The sequence below is a fragment of the Hesperophylax consimilis genome, chromosome 19, assembly GCF_061612785.1.
Source record: "Hesperophylax consimilis isolate HC1 chromosome 19, BYU_Hcon_1.0, whole genome shotgun sequence".
Classification (NCBI taxonomy): domain Eukaryota; kingdom Metazoa; phylum Arthropoda; class Insecta; order Trichoptera; family Limnephilidae; genus Hesperophylax; species Hesperophylax consimilis.
The window spans coordinates 22,049,877-22,068,373 of NC_142854.1; the positions used below are offsets into that span (position 1 = coordinate 22,049,877).

Genomic DNA, 18,497 nt, shown 5'->3' on the forward strand with positions numbered 1-18,497 from the left:
TGCTTCGGTTGGGGCAGCAGTTGTTGCGATTCCAGAGCATGCACATCCAGCATCCTTGGGCCAATCACATACTTGAAGTGTTGGATTGAAGTGAAGACCGCTAGGGCAACTAAGGAGGTAAGCTACTCCCCAGTCACATTCGTAGAACTTAGTGCAGTCATTCTCATGAGGCAAATGGACAGCAGGTGCCTTAGGATCATGCTCGGGGCATGTTGGTGGTCCAGCAGATGGGTTGCAAGTCGGTGGTGCTGATGTTGGAGCAGAGGTTGGAGCATCAGTTGGAGCGTCAGTTGGGGCATCGGTTACAGCTTCAGTTGGGGCATCGGTTGGTGCTTCGGTTGGGGCAGCAGTTGTTGCGATTCCAGAGCATGCACATCCAGCATCCTTGGGCCAATCACATACTTGCAGTGTTGGATTGAAGTGGAGTCCACTAGGGCAACTCAGAAGGTAAGCCACTCCCCAGTCACACTCGTAGAACTTAGTGCAGTCATTCTCATGGGGCAGATGGACGGCTAGTCCTGTGGGATCGTGCACGGGGCATTTTGGTGGTCCAGCAGATGGGTTGCAAGTCGGTGGTGCTGATGTTGGAGCAGGGGTTGGTGCCGCAGTTGGAGCTTCAGTTGGAGCGTCAGTTGGAGCGTCAGTTGGGGCATCGGTTGGCGCTGCGGTCGGGGCAGCAGTTGTCGCGATACCAGAGCACACACATCCAGCATCCTTGGGCCAATCACATACTTGAAGTGTTGGATTGAAGTGAAGACCGCTTGGACAACTAAGGAGGTAAGCTACTCCCCAGTCACATTCGTAGAATTTAGTGCAGTCATTCTCATGAGGCAAATGGACAGCAGGTGCCTTAGGATCATGCTCGGGGCATGTTGGTGGTCCAGCAGATGGGTTGCAAGCCGGTGGTGCTGATGTTGGAGCAGGGGTTGGTGCCGCAGTTGGAGCGTCAGTTTGAGCGTCAGTTGGGGCATCAGTTGGAGCATCAGTTGGGGCATCGGTTGGCGCTGCGGTCGGGGCAGCAGTTGTCGCGATACCAGAGCACACACATCCAGCATCCTTGGGCCAATCACATACTTGGAGTGTTGGATTGAAGTGAAGACCGCTAGGGCAACTAAGGAGGTATGCTACTCCCCAGTCACATTCGTAGAACTTAGTGCAGTCATTCTCATGAGGCAAATGGACAGCAGGTGCCTTAGGATCATGCTCGGGGCATGTTGGTGGTCCAGCAGATGGGTTGCAAGTCGGTGGTGCTGATGTTGGAGCAGGGGTTGGTGCCGCAGTTGGAGCGTCAGTTGGAGCGTCAGTTGGGGCATCAGTTGGAGCATCAGTTGGGGCATCGGTTGGCGCTGCGGTCGGGGCAGCAGTTGTCGCGATACCAGAGCACACACATCCAGCATCCTTGGGCCAATCACATACTTGCAGTGTTGGATTGAAGTGAAGACCACTGGGGCAACTCAGAAGGTAAGCCACTCCCCAGTCACACTCGTAGAACTTAGTGCAGTCATTTTCATGGGGCAGATGGACGGCTAGTCCTGTTGGATCGTGAACGGGGCATTTTGGTGGTCCAGCAGATGGGTTGCAAGTCGGTGGTGCTGAAGTTGGAGCGTCAGTTGGGGCATCAGTTGGAGCATTTGTTGGGGCATCGGTTGGCGCTGCGGTCGGGGCAGCAGTTGTTGCGATTCCCGAGCAAGCACATCCAGCATCCTTGGGCCAATCACATACTTGCAGTGTTGGATTGAAGTGAAGACCACTTGGGCAACTCAGAAGATAAGCTACTCCCCAGTCACACTCGTAGAACTTAGTGCAGTCATTCTCATGTGGTAGATGGACTGCTAGTCCTGTGGGATCGTGCACGGGGCATGTCGGTGGTCCAGCAGTCGGGTTGCATATCAATGGAGCTGATGTAGGAGTCACTGTTGGTGCGGCAGTTGGAGCGGAAGATGGTGGCTCAATCGGAGCCTCAGTTGGGGCTGTAGGTGCTGCGGTTGGTGCTGCTGTTGTCCCTGTCTCACACTGGCATCCCGCATCTTCGGGATAGTCGCAGACTTCCAATACCGGGTTAAAATGAAGGATTCCTGGACACTTTTTTAGATAGGCTACTCCCCAGTCACATTCATAGAATTGGTTGCAGTCACTTTGATGTGGTAGGTGTATTGCTGGGCCTTCGGGGTCGTGAACCGGACAGTTTGCCGGTGGTGCATTTGGATCACATGATCCAGGTGGTCCTCTCGCTTGGGATGTTCCTAGTAGGAAGATCCCCACTACGACGATAAATATTTTATCTGGAAACGTAATGAAAGCATTTTAATATTTTTCATCTGTGAGTGTACTTATGTCGTATGTCTGTATGTGCGTCTGTATTATTATGTTTTTTTATCGAAATGTAAAGAAAGATTTGAATGTTTACTATATATTTATACGTCTATGTGAATGAGCCGCTCACCTAATTAACTTTAAAGTACCTTATCCAGTTACTCTGCCTAATGCATTATTCTGCAATAATAATCATACTGGACCTTCTATCATTGGACCCTTATTTCGGAAACCAATTCACCTCAAGTTTTGACATGTTTATTGTGAGCTTACCCGTGCTTTAGTGATTCTTGAATTATATATTACAGAGCGGTTGTCCTGATTATTTTACAACACGCTTTCTTAAGGAATCGTCAAACCCACTCTGTTTTAACCAGCCGTTACAAACAGGACACTTTTCGAAAAATGTAATTTCAGTTTCTTCATCTCAGATAATATGTTTTTTAATCTTTTAAACAGTAAAGTTTGAAATAGTAAAAACTTTTCCTCGAATTCAAAGGAAAAAATTTTACTTGTAAAATATAATTATTTTTAAAGATAATTATGTTAGGCAAGGTTTTAATGCAAAGCACAAATCTTAACAAATTATCATAATTAATCATGATTAGCCTGAAACACCTATATAACACAGTTTATCGATTTGCGGACAGGTGCACTAAACATCGCATTGCTTTGCTACGTCGGCTTATTTAAAACTGCCAAATAATTCAATAAATGCTAGTATTTTATTCCACAATAATTTCTTATTAGATTTATCCACATGGAAGTAGCCAACTTTATATTTGTATGAAACGCTTCGTTGAATACCAAATTTTCTACTCGGTCGCGTAGAGATATAAATACCATAGTGGCTTAGGTGCGACCGACTGGAAATCAGAATTTGTTTTTTCTTGGGAGATTTTTTAATTTATATAAATGTTTCAGGCGAAGCTTAGTGCCAAATCACTATTTTGATTACTCGATGGTTTAATTGATGGTTTTCCTATTGTTTCGCTTGAGTAGAATACAAATAAAAAAATAAATTACTCAATAAAAAATATAACTGCAAACTACTAAAAAAAAATTTTTTCAATAGAAATGTATGAACGCGTAAAGGAAACAACTTTAAAAAAATACAGTTTTATTGCTAAGATTATCTGTGACAATTTCACTTGATTTACTTTATTCTTTCTTATATTATTATTTACAAAATAAATAAAAACCAGTTTTTTTGCTTCAAATCGAACGTTTCTAGACTCCGTTTGTCAAACGATTGTAATGCCTATTACCTACGATATGAGGTATACCAAGAATATACACATTTTTAGCTTGTAGCTTCCTCTTAAAGAAAATGAGAAGAAAAAATAAATTAAGATATTTGTAGAGATAAATGAAAATTAAAGAAATAAAAAGTAGACAAAATTATAATTATACGTTTAACCTCCGTTTTAACCTACGATATAAGGTATACCAAGAATATACACATTTTTGGCTTGTAGCTTCCTCTTCAGGCCAATAATTACTGTCTCTAAATAGTACAAAATGAAGACGCTATCCGTTTGTGAGCTTAGTTCTTCTAAACTATGCAATGGATTTTGATAGGGTTTCAATTATCATTTAGAGAATTTCTTCCAAAAGGTTTATATCTTAAATATATGCATACTATATTTATAGAAAGTAAAGAAATGTATTTTTGTTATTTGTTTTTGGGGTATTATGCCGTGTTGCGCTAACTCCTTCTTTAGCCAACGTTTCGGACAGCATTGCAGTGTCCATCATCAGGGCAGATGTCTTATTTGAGGTTGTGTTAAAATGTGAGCTTAAGTATGAGGTTGTGATACCGTGTTGCCAGCTCCAACCCTCTGAGCTAACATTAACGTATCATGGACACTGCAATGCTGTCCGAAACGTTGGCTAAAGAAGGAGTTAGCGCAACACGGCATAATACCCCAAAAACAAATAACAAAAATACTTTTGGCCGTGAAAATCTTAAATCATATTTAAAGAAATGTATGTTTATACGCACTCGAATTCCAAATTTTGGTAAAAAAAAATTGATAGAAAGAAATCTCAAACTATTTTCGAAAAATTATTAAAAACATCTTTTTTCTGTTATTTAACATGTTATAGGTTTGAAAAAATTCACAGCGATTCTTTAGATGCAATTTAAGCATTTCTCGGGAGATTTTTGCTTTATTTGAAATGTTTTGTGTTTCATTAAATATTATTGGCTGCAAAAATTTAAATCATAAGGTTTGTAAATAGTTACTCAAATACCCACCCACTTAATTATAAACCAAAGAAATAAAATAAAAATTAATTTAACATCACTATCCTATCGATTATTATTTTTTCAATCTTTCTTCAGGCAAGTTGGCTAGTACTTATTATTCTAAATAGACACTATTCACGCTCATGCGATCTCTGGCGGGATAAAAATACAGCATTCAACACGGCTACCATCTTAAACTGGAAACTGAACACATAACCAAAATTTTATATTTTTTCTGAAAAATGATAAAATTATTATATTTTTAAATTTTTATCCATTTGTAAATCTTATGAAATTATTTTCGTTACTTACAAATGTATGTTCTCTGAATCAATTATGTTCAAAAGATATTTTAATTTTCGCATTTAAAAACTAGGATAACTCACAAATAAACTAAAATCCACATTACAACAATCATTTCATCAACCTAAAACGGCGTTTGGACGAATTAATGTGCAATATTTCTCTATAAAATTAATTAAAACACTTGCAATAAAAACCATTTAAAAAATTACTGACTGTAAATTAAAACATGGATGAAGGACGCGGGAAGGAAGAATATAAATGCAATGTTACAACCTAACAAAGTTTAACGCTGTTGTTATGTTATTCTCCAAGACACTGCATTATCATTTTCCTCTTGTAATATTTAACCACGCTTAGGTTCTTATAAGAAATTAAAATTCTTACAAAAAAAAAAATTGATCTAAATTTATAATTCATACACAAAACCGTGTACAATGTGGCCTTAGAACGAGTTACCCCAGTAAAGTCACATTCTTTCAACTGTTAAAATTTTTTAATATAAACGGTGACCGGATAAATCATCACAATAATAATTCATCACATCTTTAAAAAGTTATATAAAGTCATGCAAAGTGATGAAACAAAAAATTTATTAACTGGGTTAAGTAGGTTAGGTTAAAAAAAAAATTTCATCGTTTATAATGGCAGATATTTTAACTTATTTAAGGCGAAGCTTAATGCCAAATCACTATTTTGATTAATCTTTATTACGAATTGGTGTACATTATGAATACCAAAAAATATGCTGTAGATAAATTAAAGGTTTTCCTATCGCTTCGCTTGAGTAGAATACAAATAAAATAATAAATTACTCAATAAAAAATATAACTGCAAACTACTAAAAAAAATATTTTTTCAATAGAAATGTATGAACGCATAAAGGAAAAAACTTTTTTAAAATACAGTATTATAGCTAAGATTAAGATTATCAAGATAAAGATTTTTTTTTTTTTATGCTTCCGATTTTGTTGTCCGGGTTAAATCTTCCCCATAGGAAAAACTAAACCTTTCCACTCACTTTTCCAGAAATGATCAGCTAGTCAATCAACACTATGCAAGTGCATTATATAAGTAAAATAAATACAAAACAATACAAGAACAACACGTCAACTCACCAGAGATCAAATGGGAAAAAAATTCACCGACTCCAGATATTTTCATATCAGAGGGTTCGGCTCGGTAGAACTTCTAACAGGGCCTATAAATCCTACTGATCCCTCAACATAAATATTTAAAAAATCTTTTGTTATCCTACATGTATTCAAAATGACCGACTTTTGCATATTTATAAATTTTTTGATAGATCTAATACGCCTAAATTTTTAATGAGAGAGCTAGGTATAATGCCAGTAGTATATATAAATTTTTTGATAGATCTAATACGCCTAAATTTTTAATGAGAGAGCTAGGTATAATGCCAGTAGCCGAAATAACGAATGGTAATATTTTTATAGTCTGAGAATGCCAAATTCTTTTTATTTCGTTTCCTAAATCTGTGTATTTTCTTATTTTTTCATGAACAGATTTTTTAATGTTACAGGAATTTGGAATAGCGACATCAATGATATTATTTTTTTATTTTTGAAAAAAATAACTATCAATTGATAGTTATTTTTTTTTAATTTTGTCATGTAAAACTATATCGGGTCTATTATGACTAATCGTTCGGTCTGTTAGTATAGTTTTATCATAATATATTTTATAAAATTCGTTTTCTAAAAATGAATTTGGTTCGTATTCATAATATGGTACTATAATATTGCAGTCAATCAAGTTATGTTTAATTACCAAATTTCGGTGAATTATTTTTAAAACTTGTGCCTAAATGTGTACTCGGACGATGCTTAATATAGAACATCCCGATATAATATGTTCTATAGTTTCCGGAAAAGCCAAAAATTTTCTACACAAATCATCTATTTGATTTGTATCTTTGATTATATGCTTTCTATAATTTTTAGTATTAATGACTCTGTCCTGAATGGCAAGCATAAATCCTTTTATTTCTGCGCTCAACTCTCCAATACTCAACCATTTGTTTGACGAAAATTTGTCAACATACGTTTGGTTGAGATAATTGAAGTGTTTTGCGTGTAAAATTTTATTAGACCAGGAATCTAATAATTCCTGGTTGGGATTTATAAAAATGTTGGCATTCTCATCGTATAAATTTAAAGGTGTAATATTTCTATATTTTTATTATTATTAAGATATATATTTTTTTCTTTAACTTCCGATTTAGTTGTCCGGGTTAAATCTTCCCCAAAGGAAAAACTTAACCCTTCCACTCACTTTTCCACAAATGATCATCTAGTCAATCAACATTATGTAAGTGCATTATATAAGCAAAATAAATACAAAACAATACAAGAACAACACGTCAACTCACCAGAGATCAAATGGGAAAATAATTCACCGACTCCAGATATTTTCATATCAGAGGGTTCGGCTCGGTAGAACTTCTAACAGGGCCTATAAATCCTACTGATCCCTCAACATAAATATTTAAAAAATCTTTTGTTATCCTACATGTATTCAAAATGACCGACTTTTGCATCTTTATAGATGTTTGCATCATATATTAATATTATTATTAAGATTATCTGTGACAGTTTCACTTGATTGACTTTTTTGCTTTCTAATAAAACTATTTATAAAATAAATAAAAACCAGTTTTTGCTTGAAATCGAACGTTTCTAGACTCCGTTTGTCAAACGATTGTAATGCCTATTACCTACGATATGAGGTATACCAAGAATATACACATTTTTAGCTTGTAGCTTCCTCTTAAAGAAAATGAGAAGAAAAAATAAATTAAGATATTTGTAGAGATAAATGAAAATTAAAGAAATAAAAAGTAGACAAAATTATAATTATATACTCGTACCAAAGAAAATTTTACAAATTGGAGCAAGATTGAGTTAATGTCTTTGTTTCTGGATGGTATTTGTCTTGGAAGTTTTGCAGTATGGTGTTTTTTTTTTCTTTTTATTACAGATAATTTTGCTGTATGTTCAGTAGAGTAAAAAAACTAAAAGTTACAAATTATTTTAAAACAATTCGAAGCTCACGATGAAAAAGTAACAAAACTTTCACAGAACTTGAATTTTAAATTTGATGAATTGTTCAAACTCTGTGAAACACGCCCGTCCTTAGATTTTTTGATGTTACCATCAATAATTCACGCGGAATTTTAATTTTTTTTAATTTTGTACAACTTTATATGATTACCACTTAATTTTATGAATATAAATATATTATTATCACATTTTTTTATAAAACTATGTTTATTTCACTTTTAAATATTTTCAAATAATAATTTCACTCACCCATCACGTAATAATGCAAAGTTAAAGGTGTTTTCTTCTCTTGGTCTGAAAGTAGGTTTTATCTACAGAACTAATCACCACTTCACATCACATAAACAATGATGCTTCTCCGGGGTATTTATACTTTTATGGAATGGTTCTTTATCATTTTTATCGTACCTTTTCGGCACTTTTAATGACATGATAATGTGTATTAATTTATTGATCACTTATTCAGTCATCGAGAACCATTGGATTGAGAACCATTGGATCGATAACCATTGGATTGAGAACCATTGGATTAAGAATGTAAGCTTTGTAGTTCTACTACTGCTTTGATGTATAAAACAATAACATATTTCGCTTTGAATTTCTATTTTTTTTCTCTTTGTCACCTTCGATTTGCTTGTATTCTCTTCTGTTATATTTTGTAACTGTCTTCTACTTGTGTATGTTCTTCTCCGCTGTTATCTTGTATTCTCTTCGGCCTGCTTGTTTTCTCCTCGGCTGTGTTTTTATGTTCTCCACTTTTTTTTTTCTTTTTTGCTAGTTTCTTTTACTTTATTACACTTATGTGTATTCTCCTCTCTTATTATCTAGTATATCTTCTCTTCTATTTACTGTTATCTCCGAAGCTAATTTTTATTTGTCCTCTTCTGCTTGTTTGTATTTTCCTTCACTCTTTTCTACTTTTTTTGTATTCTCATCTGCTATTATCTTGTATTAACTTCTGCTTGGTTGTTTTCTCCACTAATGTTTTTTGTGTTCTCTTTTGCTTTTACTATTTTCTTTAACGCACTTCTACTTATTTGTATTCTCATATGCTTTTATCTTACTTTCTGTTCTGATTGTTTGTTTTCTCCTCTGGTGTTTTTATTTTGTTTTCTCTTCTGCTTGCTTACATTTTCGTGTGGGGTTTTCTTGTACTCTTTTCTGCTTGTTTGTGTGTTATTTCTTCTGCTATTTGTTAATCTCACTTTTTCTTTCCTATTTATCAATAAGTCAATAAATATATCACTTATTTTTGGGGTACATGGCGTGTTGCGCTTACTCCTTCTTGCTACATAATGCTCTCCGAAACGTTGGCTAAAGACGTTAGTAGCGCAACACGGCATAGTATCCCAAAATTAAATCACTATAATTCTTAACTAACTAACTAACCATCACGCCGTTTCTCCGCAGGGGTAGGCAGAGAGGACGGACCGTTAAACAACTCTGTCTATAATACTTTTGCCGTTAAAATCTCGAATTATAAATATTTGTAATTTGTGCACTTTCTTCGAACCTATCAGATGTAAAATTGTAAACCCCTTTCAAAATTTATATTTGGGAGGTACCGCCGCCCTGGCAATTAACTGGATAACCAATACCAACACCTCACTGCCATAGGTCACCCCAAGTGGCAAATTACGTTTGGTGATTTAGCAGGAGTGCCAGGGTTCATGGGGTGAGTATGTCCAGTTCTTTGCGGCCGATGCGTTGCCCACCAGTTTGGAGAGACCCTTTGATCTTTCCAGCCGGCCTCTTATTGATCTTATTGGAAGTATTTGAAAACATTGTTAATTATCCTCTACTTTAATTAAATAGTATAAAATAATGTCGCTTATCCACGTCTGTGTCTTTGTGCGCTTAATTCTTCTAAACTAGGCAATGTATTTTGATAGAATTTTCACTATCATTTAGAAAATTTATTCCGACAAGTTTGCGTATATAATACAATATTATAGTTCTACAAAGTAGAGGAAAGTTGATGTTTTGTAATCAAGTAGTGATAAATATTTTCGCTGGCTTATAAGAAACATTGAAATAATGTATAACGTAATTATATATCTGAAAAAAGTCTACAGAAAATTCAATAATAATTTATAAGGATAACGACCAGTTACGCTAGGTACTCCTCAGCTAGTAAATTTTCTAAATGATAAAGAAAACTCTATCCATATCCGTTGCGTAGTTTAGAAGAACTAAGCGCACAAGCAGACAGTCTCGGATGGCGACTTTATTTTATACTATTTTTAGTCATATGGACCCAAAGCCTTGCATCGCAGTGGGAGGGATGGATTCATACGATAGTCATGGATAAACTGACCCCTATATTCCTACGCATCCCTCATACCTTTTTCTTTCCCAGAACTTACTCCATTATTTTTTTAAATTATGAATACTGCACAAGAGTCCTAACATAGGACGGTCGGTCTAAGAGCGAGGTCGACAGCCGTATACATCAGGCTAGGCTTGCATTCAATAAAAAGTCGAAAATAGTAGAATCCAATAATATAGACCTAAAACTGAGAATACTCCTCATCAAGACCTATGTATGGAGTATCTTGATGTACGGCTGCGAAACATGGTGCCTATCCGAAAGAGATAAACGGAGACTAGAGGCTTTTGAGATGTGGTCCTATAGAACAGTGCTCCGCAACCTTTTCTCACCTACGACACACCAAATTTCTTCCTAGAATTCCGCGGCATACCAAAAGCTAAAATATATAGATATTAAATTGATTCACAAATGTTACAATAATTTTTTGTTTTTTTATTTGAAAAGTATACATACATACATATCAATATAACATATTGAAGTGAAACTTCTTTACACGCGTTATGCAATTTCGAGGACCGGAGTAAAACCAACTCATGACCGTCATCAAAAACCGTAATCATTTCGCTATAGGATCCTAGCCAATATTATATACCTACTTTCGGTCGCTCTTCAAACTCAGCTTCGCGGTCTAGAGGCAAAGCGCCCGATTGTCGTCGTGAAGAAACGAGGTTCGTTCCCCGCTTTAACTATTTTTTTTTTCTTTTTGTGATTTTTTTAATAATAATTTTTTTTTAAGTGATAAAATGCTCTCGTGCTGCGACTTTTAGATATTTCGACTATATGATATTTTGGTCGAATACGTAATAACCGCGGTCTAGAGGCAGAGCGTTCGACACTCGTTATGCAGGACCCGGGTTTGAATCCCATATTTTTATAACTTTTCATTTTTTTTATCAACGATTTGTTTTTTTACTTATAAATATGTCAATAGACAGAAAAAAGAGAGAATGAAATGAAAAGAGAGAGAGAAGAATACTAAAAGTTTCACTTCCATCGTGCGTAGGCTTGCCACACACTGTTTTTTTTTTATTTTTATGTAATCTTAATAATTATTATAAAATAGTAATAAATTAATGAGCGATTAATTATTAAATTAACCTGCGCTTGTTTCAATGAACACAAAATTTTTATATTCGGCTCGATTTCTGAAGTTCTTGGTCAAGACCTTTTAAGCATGACCGCTTTTAATTTTCAATTAATACAAGCGTTGAAAAACTCTTATATTAATTAAACATAAATATGTCGTTGAAAATGGAAGTAATGTTAAGAATATTTTATATTTGACGAAAATGTGAGGATATTCTTTTTAAAGTTAATCCAGAAAACATCTAATTGATCTTCGGAGAAGTGAAGTTTTAATGTCATGTCATTATTTAAATCTGTAAATTCCACTCGAATTTGCAGAGGCAGTGCTTCCGTAGAATTTATTGCATTGGTTGCAAAAGGATTTCGAATCCAATCGTATTGTTCCGTATTAATGGAATAAAAATACTTTTTAATTTTTTTATTATTATTGAATAAATAGTTAATACATATCAACAAACAAGTCCTGCTAAGCCAATTGAATTGGCTTGTCAACAGGTGCTTAAAGTTTAGTTACATATACATTTTTATAAGTTATAATTTACATCTTATATCTACAGAATCAACAATTTTTTTCCTACAATTTTTCATACATATTAAAGTTAATATTTTTTCCGTTAGCCAATTTTTCACCATATATTTAACCTTATTCATAAATTTACATAGCTTTATAGTGTCAGGTAATAAATTAAATATCTTCGGTATGTTGTATTCAAACGTTCTCTGTCCGTATTTATTATTAAATTTCGGAACTATTAACCCGTCATTGCGCGTGAATCTACTAGAAGTATCTACTGTATTTATGTTCTAATTTTTTTTTATGCTGCGGGGTAAATATATACTGAATTATGATTTTTTGCCATAGAATAGCCTTAACAGGTAAAATTTTGGACTGACCAAATTTCTACTGAAGCATACATAAATATAGTTGGGTCAGATCCACAGTTAATTATTTATTTTCAATTGTACTATGGTTGATCCTTTGGTACATTTCCAAATATCATTTTGCAACTATTTCTGCCAAATTTCGTTATTAAGTTCATTCAAATGCTCGAATATATCAGCCATGTATGCAAGTTTGGCTATCCAGTAATTATTATCGAGGTGCTGATATAGTTTGGGCATATTTTGATTTAAAAGAAACTCACACACCTCGTGACGAAGCTCAAACAATCTAGCCAAAACTTTGCCTCGGGATAACCAAATAATTTCAGTGTAAAACAATAAGGATTCATATTCGGCTCCCATTTCTGCACAGAGTATTCCAAAGATTCGCTAGTTTAGGGCTCTTGATTTAATTATGTTTACGATTTTAATGTATTCATTCATCGTGTTCAAAAGTTCCTCCGGTAAATTTTTGACCATCAATGCTTCTCGATGTATGCAGCAGTGTGTAAATTGAAACGCTGAATTTTTTTGTTTTACACAAGAGACAAAACCCCTTTTACTACCCGTCATTGCCGCAGCGCCATCCGTGCAAACAGCAATGCAATTGCTCCATTATTATATATTTTGAAGAAATCATCGGTTATTTGAAAAAATTCTTCACCGGTAGTTTGCTCTGGAACCTCCTTACAAAATAAATAATGTTCTTTAATAAAGTCCTCATCAACGAAAAGTACAATAGCTATCAACTGTGCTTTATTTTGAATATCGGTTGTTTCGTTGATCTGAAGTGCAAATTTTTCAGCCAATAACAATTTTCTAATCAGTGTTTCTAATATATTGTGAATACGTCTTTTAACAGTATCTGCAGACAATGAATAATAGACAAAATTATGAAAAATATTTTGTCATTGTGTATTAAATACATAATGAAATATTGTAAAATGTCAAATACATTGAATTTGACCGCGGCACACCTGTGTCCGGCTCACGGCACACCAGTGTGCCACGGCACACCGGTTGCGGAGCACTGCTATAGAAGACTGTTAGGAATTTCCTGGAGAGACCATGTTACAAATGAGGAGGTTCTCCAAAGAATCGAAGGAGGAAGGCACCTGCTCAGGACCTTGTCCGAAAGGCGTGCAAGATGGATCGGCCATGTTATACGACAAGAAGGCCTCTTGCATGTCATAATGGAGGGTATGACCGAGGGGACCAACTCTAGGGGACGAGAGTACCTGGAGGACCTGCTGGTGGACGTGCGCTGCTCATCATATGCACAAGTCAAAAGAGCCGCACAAGACAGGGAAGAATGGAAGAGGAGATTAGATGAAATTGCTGCAAACCAATCCCAGGATTGAAACCAGAGAGAGACAAGAGTCCCAACTGCTCCCAACCGAACTAGAACCAGTGAGACTATGGTATCCCTACTAGGGATATGCTATGAAGCTGAAGACGAGGAATTTGGGGGAGTACCTGACTATTCAGCTCTGGTTTTGATTCTGAATGGTGGTCTTAAACCAGGGCGATACTGAAAGTATCTTTCACTATAAGAGGACCCTCCGCACAGCATCCCAAAGATGGCATATGTTATTGAGACACAAACGAAGCGATCACCGTGTAGTAGGTAAATGAAATTTTCCTGTGAATATTTTAAAAATAATTTACTTATCACTTGCAGAATCTACTTTACGATATGGAATAACCAAATGGGGACACTCTTGCAAAACTAACTTAAATTACCTACAATTAGTACAAAATTCTATGATTAAATTACTAGTTCCAAAACAGATATTTTCACAGAGGCGAAACATATCATCATTGTATCGGAACTTGACTGTCTTACCGGTACAGACCTTATTATGGTACAAAATATTGATTCAGCAAATATCTGACTCTGAATATAAGAGGAAAGTCGAACATGAACATAATACTAGATTCACAAAAAATGAAGGAATGCTTGTACCAAAACATAACAATAAATACGGACAGCGAACCCTGGAATACAACGTGCCCAAAATATTCACCTCAGAAATTCAGATATATGCTGAAAACATGGCTACTAAGCAGAGATACTCTGTATTAGTAATACTTTTGATTATGGCAGTGGTTGGTGATAAATATGATGTATAAGTTGTATTGTAATAAGTAATAATATTATGAAAATATGTTATATTGTAATTGAACATGAACATCCTGTTGACAAACTGTTTAATTGCGGTTTAATGGGATTGTACTTTGAAGAACAATAAATAAATAAAAAATAAAAATGACTTGATATCACAAGTATGAAAACTTCTTTAATATAAAAATGACCTGATATCACAAGTATTAAAACTTCTTTAATATAAAAATGACCTGATATCACAAGTATTAAAACTTCTTTAATATAAAAATGACCTGATATCACATGTATGAAAACTTCTTTAATATAAAAATGACCTGATATCACAAGTATGAAAACTTCTTTAATATAAAAATGACCTGATATCACAAGTATGAAAATTTCTTTAATATAAAAATGACCTGATATCACAAGTATGAAAACTTCTTTAATATAAAAATGACCTGATATCACAAGTATGAAAACTTCTTTAATATAAAATGACCTGATATCACAAGTATGAAAAATCTTTAATATAAAAATGACCTGATATCACAAGTATTAAAACTTCTTTAATATAAAAATGACCTGATATCACAAGTATGAAAACTTCTTTAATATAAAAATGACCTGATATCACAAGAATGAAAACTTCTTTAATATAAAAATGACCTGATATCACAAGTATGAAAACTTCTTTAATATAAAAATGACCTGATATCACAAGTATTAAAACTTCTTTAATATAAAAATGACCTGATATCACAAGTATGAAAACTACTTTAATATAAAAATGACCTGATATCACAAGTATTAAAACTTCTTTAATATTAAAATGACATGATATCACAAGTATTAAAACTTCTTTAATATTAAAATGACCTACCTATAAATATACAGTAGTGAATGGTGGAAGAAGTTGGAGGCCTTCGAGAAAGATATTAGTAGTAGTGAAGCATAAATGGGTCCACTTGTATCTTATGAAAACTTCAACAGTACGTGGCCCTAGTTCTTAATTGTCCAAACGACCAATTAGCAAATTTCTCAAGCTCCGTTTTAAAACTAAAAATAAAGTACCAAAATTGATATTTAGTCACTTTACTTAGAATGACTTAAGGCGATGCACTACGTCGTGTAATATTTTAAATTGAGCCGCTGTCAATAATAACACTTACGTAAATGGCGATCAGGTTTAAATTCCCGCTTAACACCATCCGCCTGTTTTAATTTATGCAAGAAAAAAACATGGCCAAAAAGTGCCTTTTATTTTATTTTGTGGATGTTCAGACACAAATATTTAATGTTTTTTCGATCATTTTATAAATAACTTAATTTGCCACATTGTACAATACAATCATAACCGAAAATGGGTTCGTAAGTAGGAGATTTTGAACTTTGAAGCAGTTTTCATAGGCCTTTACATTATTTTTTTCTGGACTTATAAAAAGACTTATCTAAAAAATACTCGATTATTTCAAAGGCCAAGATGTATTCTACTCGTAGTATTTAATTAAAGCATCTGAAACATTTCTAGACGATCAAATTTTCAAACCAAAAACACGTGATTATGCATTACTACGTAGTGCATCGCCTAAAGCTAAAGTAACCTTTGCCTTTACGAAAATAGCTTCAACATAAACACATATCATAATATTTTAATTCGTTCAATTCTCATCCATTACTTTATTAATTCTAATTATTTAATTCTCATAATTGTAGTAATTCCTTTTAATATCATAATCTGTCTAATAAATGCTATCATTTTAGTTATCTGTACTTTTTTAACTCATTTAGCTAATAATTATCTTAATTCATTCAATCCAATTTACTTACTTACTGAAATTAATTCACGATCTAAAAATCTCAATGTTTTACTTTATAATGTACAATTCCTTTGATTCCTTTAATTCATGTGACTAATTCGTTTGATTTAATTCCTCTAATTAAATTACCATATATGATTCATATTACTTTTCAAATTGAAACAAAGAATCTAATTCATTTAAGTTTTGTAATATTGATTCATTCAATTACATTTATTTCTAAAACTCTTTCAATTCCTCCAGTCAATTGATTTTTATTTCGATTATTTATCTAATTTCCGACTTTATGTCCGGGTTAAATCTTCCCCACGGGAAAAACTAAACCCTTCCACAAACTTTTCCACAAATGATCATCTAGTCAATCCACATCATGCAAGTGCATTATATAAGTATAATAAATACAAAATAATACAAAAACAACACGTCAAATCACCAGAGATCAAATGGGAAAATAATTCACAGACTCCAGATATTTTCATATCAGAGGGTTCGGCTCGGTAGAACTTCTAATTGGAACTATAAATCCTACTCATCCCTCAATATAAAAATATAAAAAATGTTTCGTAATCCTACATATATTTAAAATGACTGATTTTTGCATGTTTATATATAAATTCTTTGACAGATCTAATACGCCTAAATGATGAGTTAGAGAGCTAGGTATAATGCCAGTAGCCGAAATGAGAATGCCAAATTCTTTTAATTTAATTTCCTAAATCTGTGTATTTTCTTATTTTTTCAGAAACAGATTTTTGAATATACATAATATTTTCTTTTAAATATTATTCTGGCCTTATTTTTTACTATCTTGATTATTGTACATATACTTTCAATGGTTTGATTATTTTAAAATCTATATTTCATTCAACTGTCTTAACAATTTCATTTGTTTTAATTGCAAAGGTTTCCTCACTTCAGACCTCGGAAGGACATTACTAGCCACAAAGATCATATTCCATTATAGGCTCTGAAGGACAAATCTGACCGAGGCGTCAATACATTATAAAATTATTTTTATCTTTTTTTCTATAATGCGTAGATATGTGATATTTTCGTCATTGGAAAGATGAATAATTATTCTTCACAGTTGGTATCAAATATTTATACATTATTACATGGATAAAATTTTTAAAAACTTTTTTGGTGCACGATTGCGAAATTTGGCATTTTTCATTGACAGTTGACAGGTGACAGACAGACAGTGACAAAAATATGTATTTTTTTATTGTATAAACTATTTCAAAATTATGGACGTTCCTAGTCAAAATGTCCTAGTAAGTTTTTTTGTTAACATTTTCATTATATTAAAAACGTATTTTTTAGAAACATCAATATTTTTTTCAAATGCAAATATTTCAGAGATAATTTAATCTTGTATCTAAAATAGTTTTTCCATTAACGACAACTTCAAAAATAAGTCATATGTAGCACATTTTAGATGCCTCGGGACCATTTCGAAATTCAAAGAAAATTCACCACGTCGTTGGGACTTGTTGGCAAAAATATTTAGGAACCTTAAGGTTTAACTAGGTGCATCGTTATAATTTACAAAGCCTTTGCTGAATCCAATCACACAGAATACACAGACACACACAATGCACTTGATTAATTCTTTTGATAATTTTCTTAATATATTTTTTTTTTTTATTTTATTTATTTATTTCACGCCTATTAAGGCTTTTACATACATATATATATATAAAAATATTTACGAAATTATACATGAAAATAGTGCAGGAATCGACTATTAAAACAATTGCAGAAAAATAAATATAAAGTCAAAATATCACTAAACTTGATTTGATCTACACAGAATGCAGGCACAACATATAAAAAATCCAAAATATTTTTTTCTATTTCAGTTGACAAAATTATTATATGTTAGTCAAATCAAATTAAATACCTTTATTCAAATATTCCACTACTCGATGAAAAAAAAAACTTCAATAGGGTATGCTTATATATTGAAATTGATGTACTAAATATATCAACAACATCTGAGTATTTGTTTCCTAGCTGTTGAATCCGTCGCATAGGAGTATGATATTGGGACGTTGACATAGAATTGCTACAATAATATGGTAGGTACTGTCTTGAAACCGACCTGCTTGGAGTATGAAAAGAGATTACATATAATAAATCAGGGGTATCAAACATTGAATTAATGATTTTATACAAACAGGTTAAATCGGAAATAATTCTGCGATCAGATAATTTTATTAAATTTAATGAACAAAGTAAGTTATCGTAATTTAGGTTTTCTCTAGGAATGCCCATTTTGAAATTTACATATCTTAAAAATTTATTTTGGATTCTTTCA

The 18,497-nt window shown here is 33.4% G+C and overlaps 1 protein-coding gene across 1 annotated transcript in view; it reads right to left on the reverse strand.

Moving 5' to 3' along the window:
* Positions 1 to 18,497, reverse strand: part of LOC149414998 (uncharacterized) — a 38,989-nt gene that overhangs the window by 6,678 nt on the left and 13,814 nt on the right. The window contains exons 2-4 of the mRNA XM_089642970.1: positions 693 to 2,282; positions 369 to 662; positions 39 to 308 (exon numbers count right to left, since the gene is read on the reverse strand). Of these exons, the coding sequence (XP_089499096.1) occupies positions 39 to 308; positions 369 to 662; positions 693 to 2,282 (2,154 nt within the window). The remainder of the gene's footprint in view (positions 1 to 38; positions 309 to 368; positions 663 to 692; positions 2,283 to 18,497) is intronic.